Genomic DNA, 19141 nt, shown 5'->3' with positions numbered 1-19141 from the left:
CCCATAGAGAATCTGTGGGATATTGGGAAGAGAAAGTTGAGAGACGCAAGACCCAACACTCTGGATGAGCTTAAGGCCGCTATCGAAGCATCCTGGGCCTCCATAACACCTCAGCAGTGCCACAGGCTGATTGCCTCCATGCCACGCCGCATTGAAGCAGTCATTTCTGCAAAAGGATTCCCGACCAAGTATTGAGTGCAGAACTGAACATAATTATTTGAAGGTTGACTTTTTTTGTATTAAAAACACTTTTCTTTTATTGGTCGGATGAAATATGCTAATTTTTTTAGATAGGAATTCTGGGTTTTCATGAGCTGTATGCCAAAATCATCAATATTAAAACAATAAAAGGCTTGAACTACTTCAGTTGGTGTGTAATGAATCAAAAATATATGAAAGTCTAATGTTTATCAGTACATTACAGAAAATAATGAACTTTATCACAATATGCTAATTTTTTTAGAAGGACCTGTATGTAATGGGGGTTGAATAATTCTGTTTGCAGCTGCACACTCGCTAGTGGTTTGTGGAAAATTCCCAAGGCACGTAGTCAATGAACACAGATAACAGCAGGACCTTTAACTGGTTAACATTTATTTTATCTGCCATAGGGTTTGTGTTTAAAAAAAAAATTGTTTGTTTTTTTAACAGCCAGTTTTCCTTTCTGAACAAATCCACAAAGATTTGCCGAAATTATAAATAGCAGATTTTATGGAGAAGGCTAAAACACAACCGATGCTATCTGTACCTTTAAAAAATATAATACAACCCTCACTGAGGGTTTTGTAACTTAAACTTTGGAGCATGTGCAGGGATCACGAGCGTGTCACTGTGTGTATATCCCCTATACACACACACACGGAGCAAGAGGCTGGGAAAACAAGTTCCCCCACTGCCTTCATACAGACTGTACAACTACCAGTGCATGCAATACCACTGGCATCCATTAGGTGGCAGTCTGTACGATGCACTGTCCAGTAATCTAGAACATGCACATGTCATACCTATGCGGTACCTCTAGTTCTAGAAATTTCGTTGCAAGGCTGGCGTGCATGACTAGGTTATTTTAAAATCAGGTTTATGGAAGAGCCAGATCCGTGGAACTACAACTTCCAGCAATCTGCTCTAGGAGAAAGTGCACAGGTACTATATGTAGTAGTATCAGGTAGTGTGGACGTTTTACTGCTGGCTAGCATTTCTTGGATGGATTCGGTAATAATACAATTAAAGGGTAAAGCTTCATCTTGGCTTGAATTCTGTGATTACACGCGGTGTCGTATTGCATCCCTAATGCCGCATGCATGCACCCGGAATGGATTTAGTTTAGTATATATTCCATGGCAGTGAATTAGTCAATTATAATAGCGCTCCAAAAATCCAGACTAAGTTCTCTCCACTTGTCAGTTTTCATCTCGTTTGATGTCCAAGTAGTGGCTTTACAGCTGCAGACTGACACCTTTCTGGTGTTTCCGAAGCAAGTGGTTGTCTGTGTGTTACCACCAGGAAAAGAATGGCTTGCGGCTCTGGAAGCTCTGTGTATAGGACTCGCTGGTGCTCTTCTGATGGGACCGCGCCGTTTCCACTATGACAGGCGGAGTCTGGACCAACTGCAATGGGCTCTTTTCATCTTTAAGAGCTTGAGTCAAGTTGAGGATCTGGGGGGAAAAAAAAAAATTTAGGATCACATCTCATTTACAGAAAATAAAATTTTTTCTAAACATTCTTCCTATTATATATAAAATTTTACTCCCATCATGCCTCAGGATGGAGCACAGAATTCATAACTGCTAATGCAGCCCCCTGCATTTTGAATGTGATATGAAATGCAGTGGGGAAGGGAAGTGACAACTCCACTATAATATTGACACTAAAAATACTATAATACTGGTAGTATAAATTATAATGCTCGCACTAAATACTGCTACAAAATATTACAGTGTAAAATGTTAACTGCTAAATACTAGCGCAATAGTGAAACAATACTATAATTCTGTCACTAAATACTATAAAACTGCTAATAAATATGATAATGCCGCTGCTAAATACAATACTACTGGCACTAAATACTATAATACTGCTAATAAAAATTATAATACTGGCACTCAATACTAAAGATACTGCTACTAAATATTACAATGCCACTGCTAAACACTAATACCGCCACTAAAACACTATAATACTGGTACTAAATACTACCATGCTGTCACAAAAAATTATAATGCTGTAATACTGGCACTAAATTGATAAATACAGCTAGTAAAAATTATAATACTGGCACTAAAATACTAAGATACTGTTACTAAATATTTGAATTCCACTGCTAAATACTATAATAGTGCCACGAAATACTATAATACTGGTACTAACTATATTAATGCCGTTGCTAAATACCATAATAATATCATTAGCACTATAATGCTGTCCCCTATGCAGAAGGGTAATGCATTTTGAATATTAAAAGAAGAATTGTTGACTACACGCATCCAAAATGTAATGTACAAAGCAAATGACATCTTCTTGGCTTCCTCCGCCATCAAGTGACGTTTCGGGGGACTCGGCCCACCCTTACTCTTATAATTAACAGAGGCACACCCATACATAAATATATCCTTTCTCCGCGGGGGTGCAGGAGGCCAAGAAGATGATGTTGGGATCTGCGTCCTTCACATATTGGAATTTACCCGTGTAACCAGTGATTTTGTATGAAAGAGGACACGGGTCGGGAGTACAATATAATAGCATCAATTTCATGGTTGAAGTCCGCATGACTGAATCGCTGTGATTTGGGGGAGAGTGGAGCTCCTGGTGTGGCTATTTTGGACTGTGTTCATCCTTTCGTTATCTACAATTTTAGGGCCTCATCCACACAGCTGTTGTTCGGCCGTTCCGTGCAATTTGCGGTCCCCAATGCATAAGCAAAATCTCTGCGGATTCCACAGACAGGTCCAGACCCATTCACTGCTATGGGAGCGTGATCAACTATTTTTGGAAATCCCATAGTGGTGAATGGGGAGCACACTACACACGCATGGCCAACTCTCCATTCACTGCTATGGGACTGCCGGAAATAGCGGAGCGCTTTCACATGCGTGGTGTGCTCTCCTTCATTTAAAGGACCCTGTTCTGGAGATAGGAGTAGTTCCCATCTATCCTAGTGATATGCCATCAATGTCTAACAAGGGAATGCCCCTTTAAAGGGGTTTTCTGAGATATTTTTACTGATGACCTATACTCTGGATAGATTATCAGTATCTGATTGACACCCAGGACCCCGCTGTTTGAGAAGGCACCAGCACTCGCAGTAGCTTTTCCTAGGCCAGTGATGTCACGTTTATTGGTCACACGGCAAGCATAGCCACTGTACAATTGACAGCGCTGTACTTGGTGAGCTGAGAAAATGCAGCAGCGCTACTGCAAGCGCCGCTGCCTTCTCAAACAGCCTATTGGCGGGTCCCTGGGTGTCTGTCCCTCTCACATCAGATACCGATGACTTATCCAGAGAATAGATCATCAGTAAAAATATCTCGGAAAACCTTTTTAATTATCTGTACAAAAGCCACGCACACGATTACACATCTGCAGATCAGTGACAGCACTCAAAAGAAGACAGATAACATCATTATGCAGGTTTCCCAAAAAAAAAGCTGCTCCAGCACATAGCAGGTCCTATCAATTTTTTTCGGAAGATATGAAAATGTGTAATGACACAAACAATCCTCGATTGGTGGTCCACCTAAATAAAAGAATATGCAGACAGACCCCCCCCTAACTTAAGCTGCAATTGCACCCACTGAAAGACACCTTACAACAATACTACATGCCTTGTGGCCGAATGGCTGAGGGAGACCACGTGGCCGCATCAGTGGCACCTCTCTTAAGTAGGTCCAGGAGACGCGGCCATGGTCCCAATATGCCAAGTGGTCAGGTTATTACATACACAGCAAGTATATGCACCAGCGAGGACTGAAGGAGATGTACGAAGAAAGGTAAATCACTTACCTGCCCCCTCATAACGGCTATCTGCTTGTGGAACTGTCCTCGATCAAACCCCGGATCTTTCTACAGAAAACAGACATAAATAATGGGTTATTATGGCGCCCTCTTGATGAGGCTAAAGTCATATCCGTAATTACAATGCAGATGTCCAATGCAGAGTTCCTAGAGTAAAGATAAGAAGGGACAGGAGAAAATTTAAAAAAGGTGGTTCCGGAGAGGGGGCTTAGTCTGTCTGAGACCCCAACTAAAAGACATCAAGTGAGCATCATCTGCCACAGTGTACAGTCGTGGCCAAAAGTTTTGAGAATTACATAAATATTGGACATTGGAAAAGTTGCTGCTCAAGTTTTTATAATAGCAATTTGCATATACTCCAGAATGTTATGAAGAGTGATCAGATGAATTGCATAGTCCTTCTTTGCCATGAAAATTAACTTAATCCCCAAAAAACCTTTCCACTGCATTTCATTGCTGTCATTAAAGGACCTGCTGAGATCATTTCAGTAATCGTCTTGTTAACTCAGGTGAGAATGTTGACGAGCACAAGGCTGGAGATCATTATGTCAGGCTGATTGGGTTAAAATGGCAGACTTGACCTGTTAAAAGGAGGGTGATGCTTGAAATCATTGTTCTTCCATTGTTAACCATGGTGACCTGCAAAGAAACGCGTGCAGCCATCATTGCGTTGCATAAAAATGGCTTCACAGGCAAGGATATTGTAGCTACTAAGATTGCACCTCAATCAACAATTTATAGGATCATCAAGAACTTCAAGGAAAGAGGTTCAATTCTTGTTAAGATGGCTTCAGGGCGTCCAAGAAAGTCCAGCAAGCGCCAGGATCGTCTCCTAAAGAGGATTCAGCTGCGAGATCGGAGTGCCACCAGTGCAGAGCTTGCTCAGGAATGGCAGCAGGCAGGTGTGAGCGCATCTGCACGCACAGTGAGGCGAAGACTTTTGGAAGATGGCCTGGTGTCAAGAAGGGCAGCAAAGAAGCCACTTCTCTCCAAAAAAAACATCAGGGACAGATTGATCTTCTGCAGAAAATATGGTGAATGGACTGCTGAGGACTGGGGCAAAGTCATATTCTCAGATGAAGCCTCTTTCCGATTGTTTGGGGCATCAGGAAAAAGGCTTGTCCGGAGAAGAAAAGGTGAGCGCTACCATCAGTCCTGTGTCATGCCAATAGTAAAGCATCCTGAGACCATTCATATGTGGGGTTGCTTCTCATCCAAGGGAGTGGGCTCACTCACAATTTTGCCCAAAAACAGAGCCATGAATAAAGAATGGCACCAAAACACCCTCCAACAGCAACTTCTTCCAACAATGATTTGATGAAGAACAATGCATTTTCCAGCACGATGGAGCACCGTGCCATAATGCAAAAGTGATAACTAAGTGGCTCGGGGACCAAAACGTTGACATTTTGGGTCCATGGCCTGGAAACTCCCGAGATTTTAATCCCATTGAGAACTTGTGGTCAATCCTCAAGAGGCGGGTGGACAAACAAAAACCCACTAATTCTGACAAACTCCAAGAAGTGATTATGAAAGAATGGGTTGCTATCAGTCAGGAATTGGCCCAGAAGTTGATTGAGAGCATGCCCAGTCGAATTGCAGAGGTCCTGAAAAAGAAGGGCCAACACTGCAAATACTGACTCTGCATAAATGTCATGCAATTGTCGATAAAAGCCTTTAAAACGTATGAAGTGCGAGTAATTATATTTCACTACATCACAGAAACAACTGAAACAAAGATCTAAAAGCAGTTTAGCAGCAAACTTTGTGAAAACTAATATTTGTGTCATTCTCAAAACTTTTGGCCACGACTGTACACCTATAACACTGGGGTCCCTAAAAAGGATGTTAGGGGAGCAAATAGTATAGAAGATGGAGTATCCATCTCTCCATTGCCATCAGCTCCTCCTGTCTCAGGATAAAAAAGCCTTAAACGGAACCCGTCACCGGGATTTTGGGTATAGAGCTGAGGACATGGGTTGCTAGATGGCCGCTAGCACATCCAGAATACAGAGTCCCCATAGCTCTGTGTGCTTTTATTGTGTAAAAAACGGATTTGATACATATGCAAATTAACATAACAGTCATATCTTACTTGTGTGACCAGAGAAGAGTCATATTTTCAAGCTCTGACTCATCTCAGGTTAATTTGCATATGTATAAAATCAGATTTTATACACAATAAAAGCACACAGAGCTATGGGGACTGGGTATTGCGGATGTGCTAGCGGCCATCTAGCAACCCATGTCCTCAGCTCTATACCCAAAATCCCAGTGACAGGTTCCCTTTAAATTAAGGGGGGCGCCCAATTGTGTTCAATGACTGGCAATTGTCTACTACACAGCCTCCAGAAAATGTCTTAAAAAGGACATTCTTGACCCCCCCAGAGAGAGAAGTTCAAGAAGCTGCCCATGACCCTGCCAGAGGCAGCCAAAATGTAAAAAACATATCTGGGCATTTGCACCAAATATATACAGTCAGGCGCCCTGGCAATGCCAGCAAAAAGGAGAAACTAGTGCAGGAGATCTCGGCACCACTAACCACCATATTACCTTGAAATTCAGAAACCAAAAAGGAATAGATTACAGTATATATTCTGCTGCAACCACCTGTGAGACCGTACAGGCACTTGACCCCAACACACAATGCACACTAGGGTCAATTTTGTAGGTAGCCAATTTACCTACTTGTAACTGGAGTATCTGGAAAACCCAGGCAAACACGGGGAGAACACAAACTCCGGGCAGATGTCCCTGGTTAGACCCAGGACCCCAGCGCTGCAGGGACCACTGCTAATCACTGAATCTTTCATTCCCGCCCAAGGCCGTGTTCAGACCGACTCCTACAGATCTGTTTTACTGCTGCTTCTTTTCTTGTTGACGAACCACAAACGCTCATGAATTTTCACTGTAAACCACGGCAAATTGTATAAAGCGTGGGAAGGAATGTGACACACGAGTAACAGAGGCTCGTATTGTTACCCCGAACAAACACTTTCTTCATAACTTCTGGATTCTGCGTCACGTGTCTGACCCACAAACCCCGACCACTTCACATTACCTCTCATTCAATCCCCTCCCCCCAAAAAAAAAAACAAAAAAAAAAAAACTGGTTGTCTAAGATCACCTATCCCATGTGGTACATTAGGTCTATGGGTGTCCTAGAGGTGCGCTAATGTTCAGGAAACCCCTCTCTAATGCAGAGTAGTACCTCCTGGCCCATCCATGCGAATGCCTGACGTGTAGACACTACATATCTGTGCTGCACATGTTCGGCACATGTTTGGCCGGCTGCAGCTTCCAGTGCATCGAGGGAACATCTGATTGCTGGGAGTTCCAGAAGCTGAAAATGGGGCAAACCGATGACCCCTAGTTTTTTTTCATGATTAGACAACTTCTATAATATAAAGATACAAAACCAGGCGCGTTATATATGATATGTACCGTATTTTTCACCCCATAAGACACAACTTTTTCTCCCCAAAGTGAGGGCGAATAGTAACGAGTGCTCCCATTATGGGAGCGCTCATTAGTACGGGAGGATCGGGAAGCGGTGAATACAGCGCTCCTCGGGCTCTGCACTCACCACTTCCTGCTCCCCTGCTGCCGGCTGTACTGTGGCTGCGCACAATTTATATTGGGCTCTTATCTGAGGTCTGATTGGGGGGGCATTCACATTGGGGTCTGAGCTGAGGTCCGATTGTGGATCTGAGGTCTTATTAACATTGGGGTCTGATTGAGGGTCTTATTAATATTGGGGGTCTGATAAGTATGCTTGGGTGGAGGATTGTGTCTATGTGAAAGTTATTTGCTACAAGAAGAAATAAAGTGCAACAAAGTTTTATTGCGAGTGCTGGAACCGCTTCTTCCGGGTCTGACTGGTAGTCTGATCTAAAGTCTAATGAAAAATATATTTTCTTCCTATTGCCCTCCTCTAGCTGCGTCTTATGGGCCGGTAAATTCTATAGGGCGAAAAATATGTTAATTAAAGCGGCTGTCTGGGATTTTGATACTGATGGCCTATCCTCAGGATAAGTCATCAATATCTAAATCGATGGGGGTCTGACTCTTGGCACCCCATCGATCAGCTGCTTGAAGAGACAGTGGTGCTCTGGTGAGCGCTGCAGTCTTTTCCTTGGCCAATGCTGTCACGTTCATCAGTCACATCAGTAAATGGGACTGGGCTACAATACCAAGCACTGCCGCTATACAATGAATAGTGCGGTGCTTTGTAAGCAGTGAGGAGGCCGTAGCACTCACCAAAGTGCCACAGCCTCTTCAAACAGCTAAACAGCACAGGTGCCGGGAATCGGAACCCCACCAATCAGGTAATGATGACCTATCCCAGGCATCCTCAAACTGCGGCCCTTCAGCTGTTGTAAAACGACAACTCCCATAATGCCCTGCTGTAGGTTGATACCTGTAGGCTGTTCGGGCATGCTGGGAGTTGTAGTTTTGCAACAGCTGGAGGGCCGGCAGTTTGAGAATGCCTGCCCTATCCTCGGGGCGGGCCACGAATATCAAAACCCTGGACAAACCCTTTAAGGGTTTCTAGATCTATAGGAGGACAGCAGGGTGGCTGATATCAGTAGCACTTAAGCTTGCTGTATAGACAATGAAAGCTCCTGGCGTACATGTCAAACGTATCTATGGGGTTTCATTCAACAGATGGAGGTCAAAATACCTATTTCCCCCCCCCCTATATAGAAAAGCATAGCCGACCACGCTATGCTGGGAGTCAAAAAGTGACCTATACCACCGATGGAGTCTTATGTCAGAGGCAGTTCTCCCAATGTCTATATCTGATGGAAGGCTCAGACGGGGTGCAAACAGAGCCCTATGTATGTAAATGTATCTGGAGGTTCTCAGAAGTGGAGATATGCAAGATATCCAACCTTAAAAAGCTCATAGAGATCTTCCTCTAAATCTTTCACAAAATTGGGGTCTGAGATTTTCGGGAGGATGAGTTCTTTGATCTCCTGTGAAAATGGAACTTTGGCTTGTGGTAACCAGGCCCAGTAGAAAGGATCTAAGGAAGAGGGGGAAAAAAACAAAAACTAAATGGTCCAATATGTATCAGCAGCCAAAAGGGTAATGTTAGGAGCCGCAGTTAATATAGGAAGCCGCTCACGTAAGAGAACATCTAGAAAAGCCACAAAGAGGAGTCCCAGTATCATATCATTACCCATATTGGTCATGACCAGCACTTGGCTCCAGCGGCACCACAGCACAGGACACTAGATTTTCATTTTTTGCCTGCACTTAGCCCATAAAAGCTATGGACACCATTGACATATAAGATATGATTTTTACATGTTAGTGGTTACCTTGATTTAAAGAGGACCTTTCATGGGTTTTTAATGAATGAGATTATACCCCCCCCCCCTGCTAATTCTGCCACCCTGCTGATTCTGCACCCCACTGTGGCGGGGGGCAGGAGCGATATTTTAAAAAATAAGGCAGGGTGGCCGAATCAGCCACAAGTAAAAGGTATTTATCTCAATTAATAAAAAAAAAAATTGCACAAAATTTCAGTTTGCAATGTTCATTTCTTCATTCATTTTCAGACCCCCTGATATTCAGTTTTGCACCCTGCTCCTATGTCAGACTTTTCTCAAGTGGATGTTTCCCTCCCAATAATACATGTCTAATTAGTGTGTCCAGGATGCTGCTGCTTTCCCCTGCAAACTGCCCTATATCGGTTTTTGTTCCTACTCACAGCCCGTGTGATCTTCCACCCTTGGATCGTCACCCTCTCCACACTCCGATCTGCCCTATATAACCTCCTGCTGCTATCTCTCTATAGGTCCTCCATACACATTAGTGTATTATTGGATGAACCTGATGATGTTGGGGGAGAGAAGGATCGAGCAAAGTGAATTTGTTCGCACAATCCTTTTGTTCTCCCTGAAGGTAAGCTGCCACCAGAAGTGTATGGCAGCGGCTTTCGTTCGCCCTCTGCCCGATGAATACACATATACATTCGGCCAAACCGAACCTGTATGTATAAGGGTTAGTAGGAAGAGATATCTGTTGGATAAACCAAGCTATGCATCTGAGAGCTATTGAATGTCCATGGCAGCCTTAAAGGGGTATTCTGGGATCTTTATATCGGTGATCTATCCTCAGGATAGGTCATCAATATGAAAATCGGCAGGGTCCGACATCTGGCACCTCTGCTGATCAGCTATATAAAGAGTCTGTGGCACTCCGTGAACGCTTAGCCCTCCTAGGACATGTGACAGTCATATGGCCTAGGTCAGCTCAGTCACATTCTAAGGGGCTGAGCTGCGATACCAATACCAGCATTGTGTTTGGTAAACTGCGAGAAGGCCACTGTGCTCACCGCTGCTCTGGTGAGCGCCCTGGCGTCCTCCCGGGTATGCCGAGAGTCGGAACCCCATGATCTCATACTGATGACCTATTCTGAGGAATAAAATCTCTTTAAAGGGGTTGCGCAACGCTACAATATTGAGGTCTATCCTCAGGATAGGTCATCAATATCAGATCGGCGGGGGTCACGACTCGCGGCACCCCCGCCGATCAACTGTTTGAAGTGTCAAGAGGTGCCCAAATTACACTGCGCCGCCTCTACAAGTGAGATGACATGCAGGTAATTACACTACTATTGCTTCAAACAGCAGATTGGCCTGGGTGCCGGGAGTTGGACCCCCTGCCAATATAATATTGATCACCTATCCTGAGGATAGGTCCTCAATACTATAGCGCTGCACCACCCCTTTAACACAGAGAAGGAGAACTGAGAGAGACATCAGAAATAGGATCAGTCATGGCAGATTTATGTCAAATTCAGCAGGATCGACAGCCAGGTGAAGGACTCTGCAGATTTAAAATGGAAGAAATCTCTAAAGAAAACTATTTAGAAAGTTACTTAAAGGGAGTCTGTCATCAACATGTCACCTTTGTAACCCTTCCCATAGCTTTCTAGCAGCCTTACAGTTAATAAAAACGTTACCTTTATGATCAATCCTGGACTCATAAAACCGGCAAAAAACATCTTTGTAGCATATGCAAATGAGGTCTTGCAAGTGCCCAGGGGCGGAGTTACCCTCGTAGGTGCCCTGCTAGCTCAGCCTTTTCTTCGCTTCCCCCCGCCCCTTCCCTCTGACCGCCTATCTACTAACTTCTTGTTTCGCCGAGATCCCGCGCATGCGCACTCAGTCCAACGGCCGGCGCATGCGCACTGCGATTCCCATTCCTTGAACGGCATCACAGTAACTATTGCGCATGCGCCGGCTAACGGCGCGAAGACACAACAAAGGAGGCGGTCCATCGGCGCATGCGCATTAATTACTGTGATGCCGTACAAGGAATTGGCATCGCAGTGCGCATGCGCCGGCCGACGGACCGAGTGCGCAGGCGAGGGATGTCGGCAAAACAAGTTAGTAGATAGGCGGTCAGAGGGAAGGAAGGGGCGGGGGAAGCGAAGAAAAGGCTGAGCTAGCAGGGCACCTACGAGGGTAACGCCGCCCCTGCGAGACCTCATTTGCATATGCTACAAAGATGTTTTTTGCCGGTTTTATGAGTCCAGGATTGATCATAAAGGTAATGTTTTTATTAACTGTAAGGCTGCTAGAAAGCTATGGGAAGGGTTACAAAGGTGAAATGTTGATGACAGACTCCCTTTAATTGTGCGTTTAGGAAGCAAATAAACAAAAAAGTCAGTGAAAAGGTATTCTTAGAAAAACAATGACGGCCTATACGTAGGGCCCCTACTAATTGTTTGGCAATAAAGAAGATAGTTGGAGTACAGACATACAGGCTCTCCAGGAATCGGGATGCTTGAGCGGGAAGGCCAAACCATTGTCAATAGCAGCGATCTTGATGATGGGTTCTCTTACTAAGATCCAATCTGAATCCTAAGGAGAAGCAAATGGTTCAAAAACTCCTTATGACAGCTTTGATAGATGTTAGAACTGTCCCTAAAACCCTGCGAATACTGACCCTGGACGCTGCATTCTCCATGGGGTAGTCGTACTTTATCAGCCAGTTGTCATTGCCTCGATCTGAGGAAACAAGCGAATGCAGAAGTTTCAGTAAGTCGCATAATCCAACATCTACACATGTTTTATATGTAATTAGGCTTTGCCGTGCCTTCCTATATCATCCAGATGGAGGCCAAAGAACGCTCTTAAGGCCTCAGTCTGATGAATGGAGCCCTATGGATACTGTTGATGTATATGGTCGCCCACATGAGCATTTCTACAGGGATACCGGAGAATAAAAACTGATTTCAATGGAGTATAGGCCATGTACGGCCATGACGTGACTTGTAGCTGGAAAATCTTCCTGTAGGATTGGGTTACAGATGTCACATTTATAAATGTAAGAAACAAACAAACAGTATTATTGTCTTCTCTACCTCGAGTCGTTTTTCTCAGCACATTCTGCATTTTAATAGGATAATAGGATCAGGTGGCAATCTAATAACATCTTTGGGACCTGCCTGAGGCTCCACCAACGAGATGTGGAATTTTAACCCGTATGATACAATTGTTTTCCAGAGAAAAGTGGCACCACGGTTTGGGGGGGGGGGGGGGGGACTCGTGACCTCTTAAAGGGATTGAATGTGAGGGATCGGTCATGTCAAACAAATTTAATCAGTTTCTATGAGGAGGTAAGTTCTAGACTTGACAGCGGCGAATCAATGGATGTCGTATATCTTGACTTCTCCAAAGCATTTGACACTGTACAGCATGGAAGGTTAGTATATAAAATGAGAATGCTCGGACTGGGAGAAAACGTCTGTATGTGGGTAAGTAACTGGCTGAGTGATAGAACACAGAGGTGGTTATTAACGGTACACACTCAGATTGGGTCACTGTCACTAGTGGAGTACCTCAGGGGTCAGTATTGGGCCCTATTCTCTTCAATATATTTATTAATGATCTTGTAGAAGGCTTGCATAGTAAAATATCAATTTTCGCAGATGACACTAAACTGTGTAAAGTAATTTACACTGATGAGGACAGTATACTACTACAGAGGGATCTGGATAGATTGGAGGCTTGGGCAGATAAGTGGCAGATGAGGTTTTACACTGACAAATGTAAGGTTATGCACATGGGAAGGAATAATGCAAGTCACCCGTACATACTAAATGGTAAAACAATCGGTAACACTGACATGGAAAAGGATCTAGAAATTTTAAAAAACAGCAAACTAAGCTGTAGAAACCAGTGTCAGGCAGCTGCTGCTAAGACCAATAAGATAATGGGTTGCATCAAAAGGGGCATAGATACCGTGATGAGAACATAGTCCTACCACTTTACAAATCACTAGTCAGACCACACATGGAGTACTGTGTACAGTTCTGGGCTCCTGTGAACAAGGCAGACATAGCAGAGCTGGAGAGGGTCCAGAGGAGGGCAACTAAAGTAATAACTGGAATGGGGCAACTACAGTACCCAGAAAGATTATCAACATTAGGGTTATTCACTTTAGAAAAAAGACGACTGAGGGGAGAGCTAATTACTATGTATAAATATATCAGGGGTCAGTACAGAGATCTCTCCCATCATCTATTTATTCCCAGGACTGTGACTGTGACGAGGGGACATCCTCTGCGTCTGGAGGAAAGAAGGTTTGTACACAAACATAGAAGAGGATTCTTTACGGTAAGAGCAGTGAGACTATGGAGCTCTCTGCCGGAGGAGGTGGTGATGGTGAGGACAATAAAGGAATTCAAGAGGGGCCTGGATGTATTTCTGGAGTGTAATAATATTACAGGCTATAGCTACTAGAGAGGGATCGTTGATCCAGGGAGTTATTCTGATGCCTGATTGGAGTCGGGAAGGAATTTTTTATTCCCCTAAAGTGGGGAAAATTGGCTTCTACCTCACAGGTTTTTTTGCCTTCCTCTGGATCAACTTGCAGGATGACAGGCCGAACTGGATGGACAAATGTACTTTTTCAGCCTTATGTACTATGTTACAAGGTAACTGCCTCCTGAGCTGTGATAGGGAGATCATGGACAGGCCCCCTGAGCTGTCATTTTGATATAAATCCAGCAGAGCTATTAATGAGGAGATCTCTGGATCCATGTGAGGTACAGGGCTGGTTCTAACTTTGTTAGAAAGAGATGGGCATGTTCTATATGATGTCTGGTTTTCATTTTTTACATTGAGCATGAGAAAACCCCCCTTCAAAGGACCACAGGAATTATTTTTGTTTTTGCACAGCATTCAATCAGGCAGATCTTCTGTATATTTATGTCCATGTAGCTGTTTAGGGCAAGTTGCAGAGTCATTGTACATATCAGCCAATCTTTAAAGGGGTTTCCCCATGATTGATTTTCATTTTTTTTTTAAATCAAACATCATATAGACATGTCGGAGCTAGAACCAGCCCTGTGCCTCACATGGATCCAGTGATCTCCCCATTCATTGCTCTGCTAGATTTAGTTCAAACTGGCAACTCAGGAGGGGTGTCCTTTCAGCTGCAGCTCTCTTCCCATCATCGCTCAGGGGGAGTATCCTTTCTGCTGCAGCTCTCTCCAAATCTCAGCTTGGGGGGTGGGGGGGGGTGTACTCTCTACTGCAGTCCTCTCCTTATTACAGCTCAGTGGGTGCGTCCTTTCTGTTGCAGCTCTCTCTCTGTAACTGTCACAATTTCTAGCAGTAGAGATACCTGGTGGCAGTTGCACACTACTATATAGTTTAAACACCAGGCGGCGCCATTATAATGAACTAAAGAGAATATCTTACAACTGGAGCATTTTTTAACAGAAAGAAAATTGCAAAAATACTAGTTTTTCGTGTTGAAATATATTAAAACATTTATTGCTGCCACAACCCCTTTAATTTAGATACATTTTTTAGAATGGCAGAATGCATGAAAACATATTTCTGCTATAGTTTTTATTATTGAGAGTTTACCTAATATGTACGCTTATTACTAATTATTGACTTTTTTCTTTGAGTTGATATTTTACTTTATTGTAAACTTTTTTTTAATCATTTTAAACTTATTTTTTTTCTTTACAGTCCCAATACAAATTTTTAACAATGTTTTTTTTGTAATGTAATGTCACAGGGCTAGATGACATGACACCCTGCGCATGTAAAATGACTCAGGTACGCCTTTACTGGGGCTTACACTGGACGGTTCTGGGGACCCTATTGTAACATCCTGGCTGCCCCATCTATCAATGCAGGAGCTGGCAGTGAGGGGAAAAAGCGAACACCCCCCACCCCCCAGGTGATCGGGGGGTGGGGGGGGGGCACAGGCTCGGCGCCCTGCGCAATCATCTACATGTATGTACGGATGCTGGAAGGTATTACAAAAAAAAATTTTTTAAACGGAAACGCATTTCCTATTAGCGCTTTAATGGGTCACTTGATCTAATGTTTATTTGCTATAAAGCTAAAGAAAAAAAACTTCTGCTGTTGACCATTACATGATTTTGAGGGGGAAAACTGTCAGGAAGCGCAGTTGGAGTGACTGATGCCATGAACGTTTGCCATACATGACTGTGACGTGTGCTTTTGTGGTCAAGGATCTGGAGGGGTTTAACATGTGTCCACCTCGTATTGTACCGACAGGGGTTGTGCCAAGATCAAACACTGATTCTATATCCACAGGGGATGGTATAAGTACCAGATTAAAGGGGATCCATCCACCGATCATAATGGGGGTCCTGTGTCCCCCTGTATGAATGAGTGGCAGTCAAGCATGTTCCCTAACTCCATTTATCGCCTGCCAAAGAGAAGCCAAGTGCAACGCTATCTTTGGGAGTCCCACAGAGAAATGGGGTGGCACCACTTGATGCAGGGAGACCCAGGACCCCCGTTCTTGTCGGCCCTTTAGCAGTTGGACACTTATCCCCCTACCCTGCGGAGACATAATGCATGATTTTGGCACAACTCTTAACAAGCAGTGGTGTAAATGTACCTGTATTCCGGATTATGTAATCTAAGACCACCAGCCTCTCAAACTGTAACTGTAGTTGCCGGTTGGTATTTTCAGGAAGGGGTTCCGCCTCAAACCTCCGCAGCCAATAATCTGCATCCTTATAGCCTTTAACAAACAGCTGGAAGGAGCCAACCTTGAAAAAAAACAAAAAAACATAAAATCTAGAAATATAGAAACGCCTGCTCTCAGTGCACCCCTTATTAAAGATGTGGCCGCCACTCCTGCTCTGTTACATTCCTGTCTGTTCCTGTTGCCGGGACACAGAGGTCACGTTCTCGGCAGTCTGATCACGTGACCTGCTGCCCTGTACCATGTGACCACCCCCAGCCTTGCGATCACTCCGGCAGGCTCGGAGCATCACCCAAAGATATTTCAATCTTCAAGTTTCAAATGTAATGGTGACGCCCCCATTGCTCCTAGAGGCTAAATTGCATATATTAAAACCTTATTTTTCTCAGTAATGAGGACACATATGAACATGGGACCAACACAGATGCCTTCAGCTGCCAAGCGCACATGTAACAGGTCAGACAGTGTCATAGGTACGAAACTGCTGACAGATGCCCTTTAAGGAGTATTCTCATCTCGGACATTGGTGGCATATCGCTTAGCTCTTTGGAGAGGAGTTGTACTTTATGTAGCTTCCATTTCTTGGTACACAGACAGCGTTTCATTTATATGCATTTTTTTCTTTACAGTCAATCATAAATGGTTATAGATTTATCGCAAAGGTTGTTACAAGGCCAAAAAATGTATATTATTTTCAGTACCAGGACCTCTATTTAAAGGAGTTTTCACGTGGAGAAAAAAAAATTGGTGGCAGTGGACTGAGAGGGAAGTAAAAAGTATAAGAACCCATACTCCCTTCATTGATCCCCTGCCGCTCCCGTCGCCCGCTGGTCTCTACCACCCCGTCCTCTCTCGACAAACAGGAAGTTCCCACTTAGCCAATGACTGGCTGAGGCAGTAGTGATTGGCTGATTGGGCATTGTGTCGAGAGAGGACGGAGTGGTAGAGACCAGCGTGGACTAGTACATAGGTCAGGACATACCCGAGTGTGCCCTAACAACAGGAAGTATGGTCAGACAGGCCTGGGGCCCTTTAACAGACCAATGGCTGTCTGCCAATAGTAGACATGGGCCTTGATCACGTCACAGGGCTTGTTCTGCATTCTTGACCAAACTTATTCCTATTAAAGAGTTATTCCCATCACAGAAAGTTATGACCGATCTCTACAAGCAGCCGTTGTGACCCCTTCAATCTCAGAACAGGGTAAGTCCCTCCCCCACCTCCCAAGGAATAGCATGCCCCAGCAATATGCCATCAGTATCTGTGAAGAGGATGACCCTTTATGCATTTTTTTTACATTTTACAGAAAAGAAAACGAGCACTGAGACCTGAGGCCCCAACAGAACAAGATGTCTAATTATGGAGTGTTTTAATCAGATGCAATCCACCAAGTCAGCACTGCGCTCAACGGACAGCATGAACAGGCGGGCTGCATCCATACAAGCTATTGGTCCTTCTGCCTTACCTTAGGAGGCAATCCAATCCGATTAAACCGCTGACCAACTTTTGGCACTTTTTCCAACGCCAGCCGCTTCCCTCTGGACTTGACGCGGTCTATGGCGCTGTAATTAAATGTTTCACTGGATAAATATACAACCTGCAATAAAGCACAGGGCAGAGCTGACCATCTAGAAAGATTACAGGAATCGAGAGCCGCGTGAACAGATTACGTTTCTATAATGAATATGAAAGTACAATGTAGGGGGAGATCTGGCAGTGGTCAGGGCCCCTCATGGGCTCCCTAAGGCTACTTTCACACTTGTGTTGTTAATACCGGTATTGAGATACGGCAGAGGAAAACTGATCCGTTTTGATTTTGCACATCAGGATGCATCCGTTCCGTTAGGATGCGATTGTGTGAAATCAAAACGAAAAAAAAAAAAAAAAAACAGTCACCGTCACTAAATACATTGAAAGTCAATGGGTGACGGATCTGTTTTTTTTAGGCCAGACACAAAACCGCAGCTTTCAGCGGTTTTGGTTTCCGGTCACAAAACGGAATGCTGCTGGAACGGAAGACGTCCTCCTGATGCATCCGGAATGGATCTCTTTCCATTTAAAATGCCGGAGGACAAAACAGTAACTTTTTTTTTCCCCCCCGGTATAGAGATCCTCTGCCGGACCTCAATACCGGAAAGCAACAACGCAAGTGTGAAAGTAGCCTTACTGCGCAGCCATAATACACTTCAGCTGGGCGCCGCATTAAGTCGGACCAGCATTGATTGCCATTCAAAAAGTCTCTCTCACTCTGGAGGTCCAAGACCAAGACGACCAATGATTTCAATGGGATCTAATCTTTGCTTCCCCTAAAGGTGGAGCAGCAAGGAAATTGAGAACATGTACCTGGGCTTACAACTGATCGCTGGCATTCTCACCGGAGGAGAACCCGTGTGATCACTATTATTGGGGGCCCTTGCAACAAACAAAAAGAGACTGTCCAACATAGACAACCCCAATAAAGAGATTTGTAGATTGTAATCTCTTGTATGTAGGATTCTCCCCCCCTCTGTACCAGTCTGTTTATTGTATTTTTTATATTACGTATGTGTAACCCCCTCTTGATGTACAGTTCCATGGAATTGAAGGGGTTGTGCAGCGATTTCTATTAATGACCTATCCTCAGGACAGGTCATCTGTATCAGATCAGCAGGGTTCCGACACCCAGCACCCTCGCCGATCAGATGTTTGAAGAGGAGGCGGTGCTCCATGCAAGCACTGCTTCCTGTTCATCACCCTATAATGACGAGTACTCGGGTACTTGTAATCACACTACGCTGCCGCTCCACAAGAGACGATGCGTAGTGTAATGAAGAGGAAGTAGAGCTCGCATGGTGCGCCGCCTCCTTGTCAAACAGCTAATCGGTGGGGGTGGCCGAGGAGAGGTCATCAATATAAAATCGCTGCACAACCCCTTTAATGGCGCAATCAAATAAATGATATTAATAAAGAGGTTTTCTAGGATTTTAATATTGATGATGGTGACCTATCCTCAGGAAAGGTCATCAATATCAGATTGGCCAAAGAGGCCACAGCATTCCATGACAGCTTAGGCCTCTCTCTAGGACATGTGACATCGCGTTCATCGGTCACATGGCCTAGGTGAATAGGCCTGAGCTGCCATACCAAG

The 19141-nt window shown here is 44.2% G+C and overlaps 1 protein-coding gene across 1 annotated transcript in view; it reads right to left on the bottom strand.

Annotated features, from left to right (window-relative positions):
- Positions 1–573: 573 nt before the first annotated feature.
- The window catches only part of LOC122940713 (phosphatidylinositol 4-kinase type 2-alpha-like), a 33018-nt gene continuing 14450 nt past the window's right edge, over positions 574–19141 (bottom strand). The window contains exons 3-9 of the mRNA XM_044297424.1: positions 17480–17611; positions 15925–16078; positions 11977–12038; positions 11792–11891; positions 8907–9040; positions 4000–4059; positions 574–1655 (exon numbers count right to left, since the gene is read on the bottom strand). Coding sequence (XP_044153359.1) covers positions 1494–1655; positions 4000–4059; positions 8907–9040; positions 11792–11891; positions 11977–12038; positions 15925–16078; positions 17480–17611 — 804 coding nt within the window. The 3' untranslated portion in view covers positions 574–1493. The remainder of the gene's footprint in view (positions 1656–3999; positions 4060–8906; positions 9041–11791; positions 11892–11976; positions 12039–15924; positions 16079–17479; positions 17612–19141) is intronic.

The sequence above is a fragment of the Bufo gargarizans genome, chromosome 6, assembly GCF_014858855.1.
Source record: "Bufo gargarizans isolate SCDJY-AF-19 chromosome 6, ASM1485885v1, whole genome shotgun sequence".
NCBI classification, from domain to species: Eukaryota; Metazoa; Chordata; class Amphibia; order Anura; family Bufonidae; genus Bufo; species Bufo gargarizans.
The sequence above is the reverse complement of the archived record's forward strand: the minus strand, read 5'-3'. Positions and strand labels throughout refer to the sequence as shown.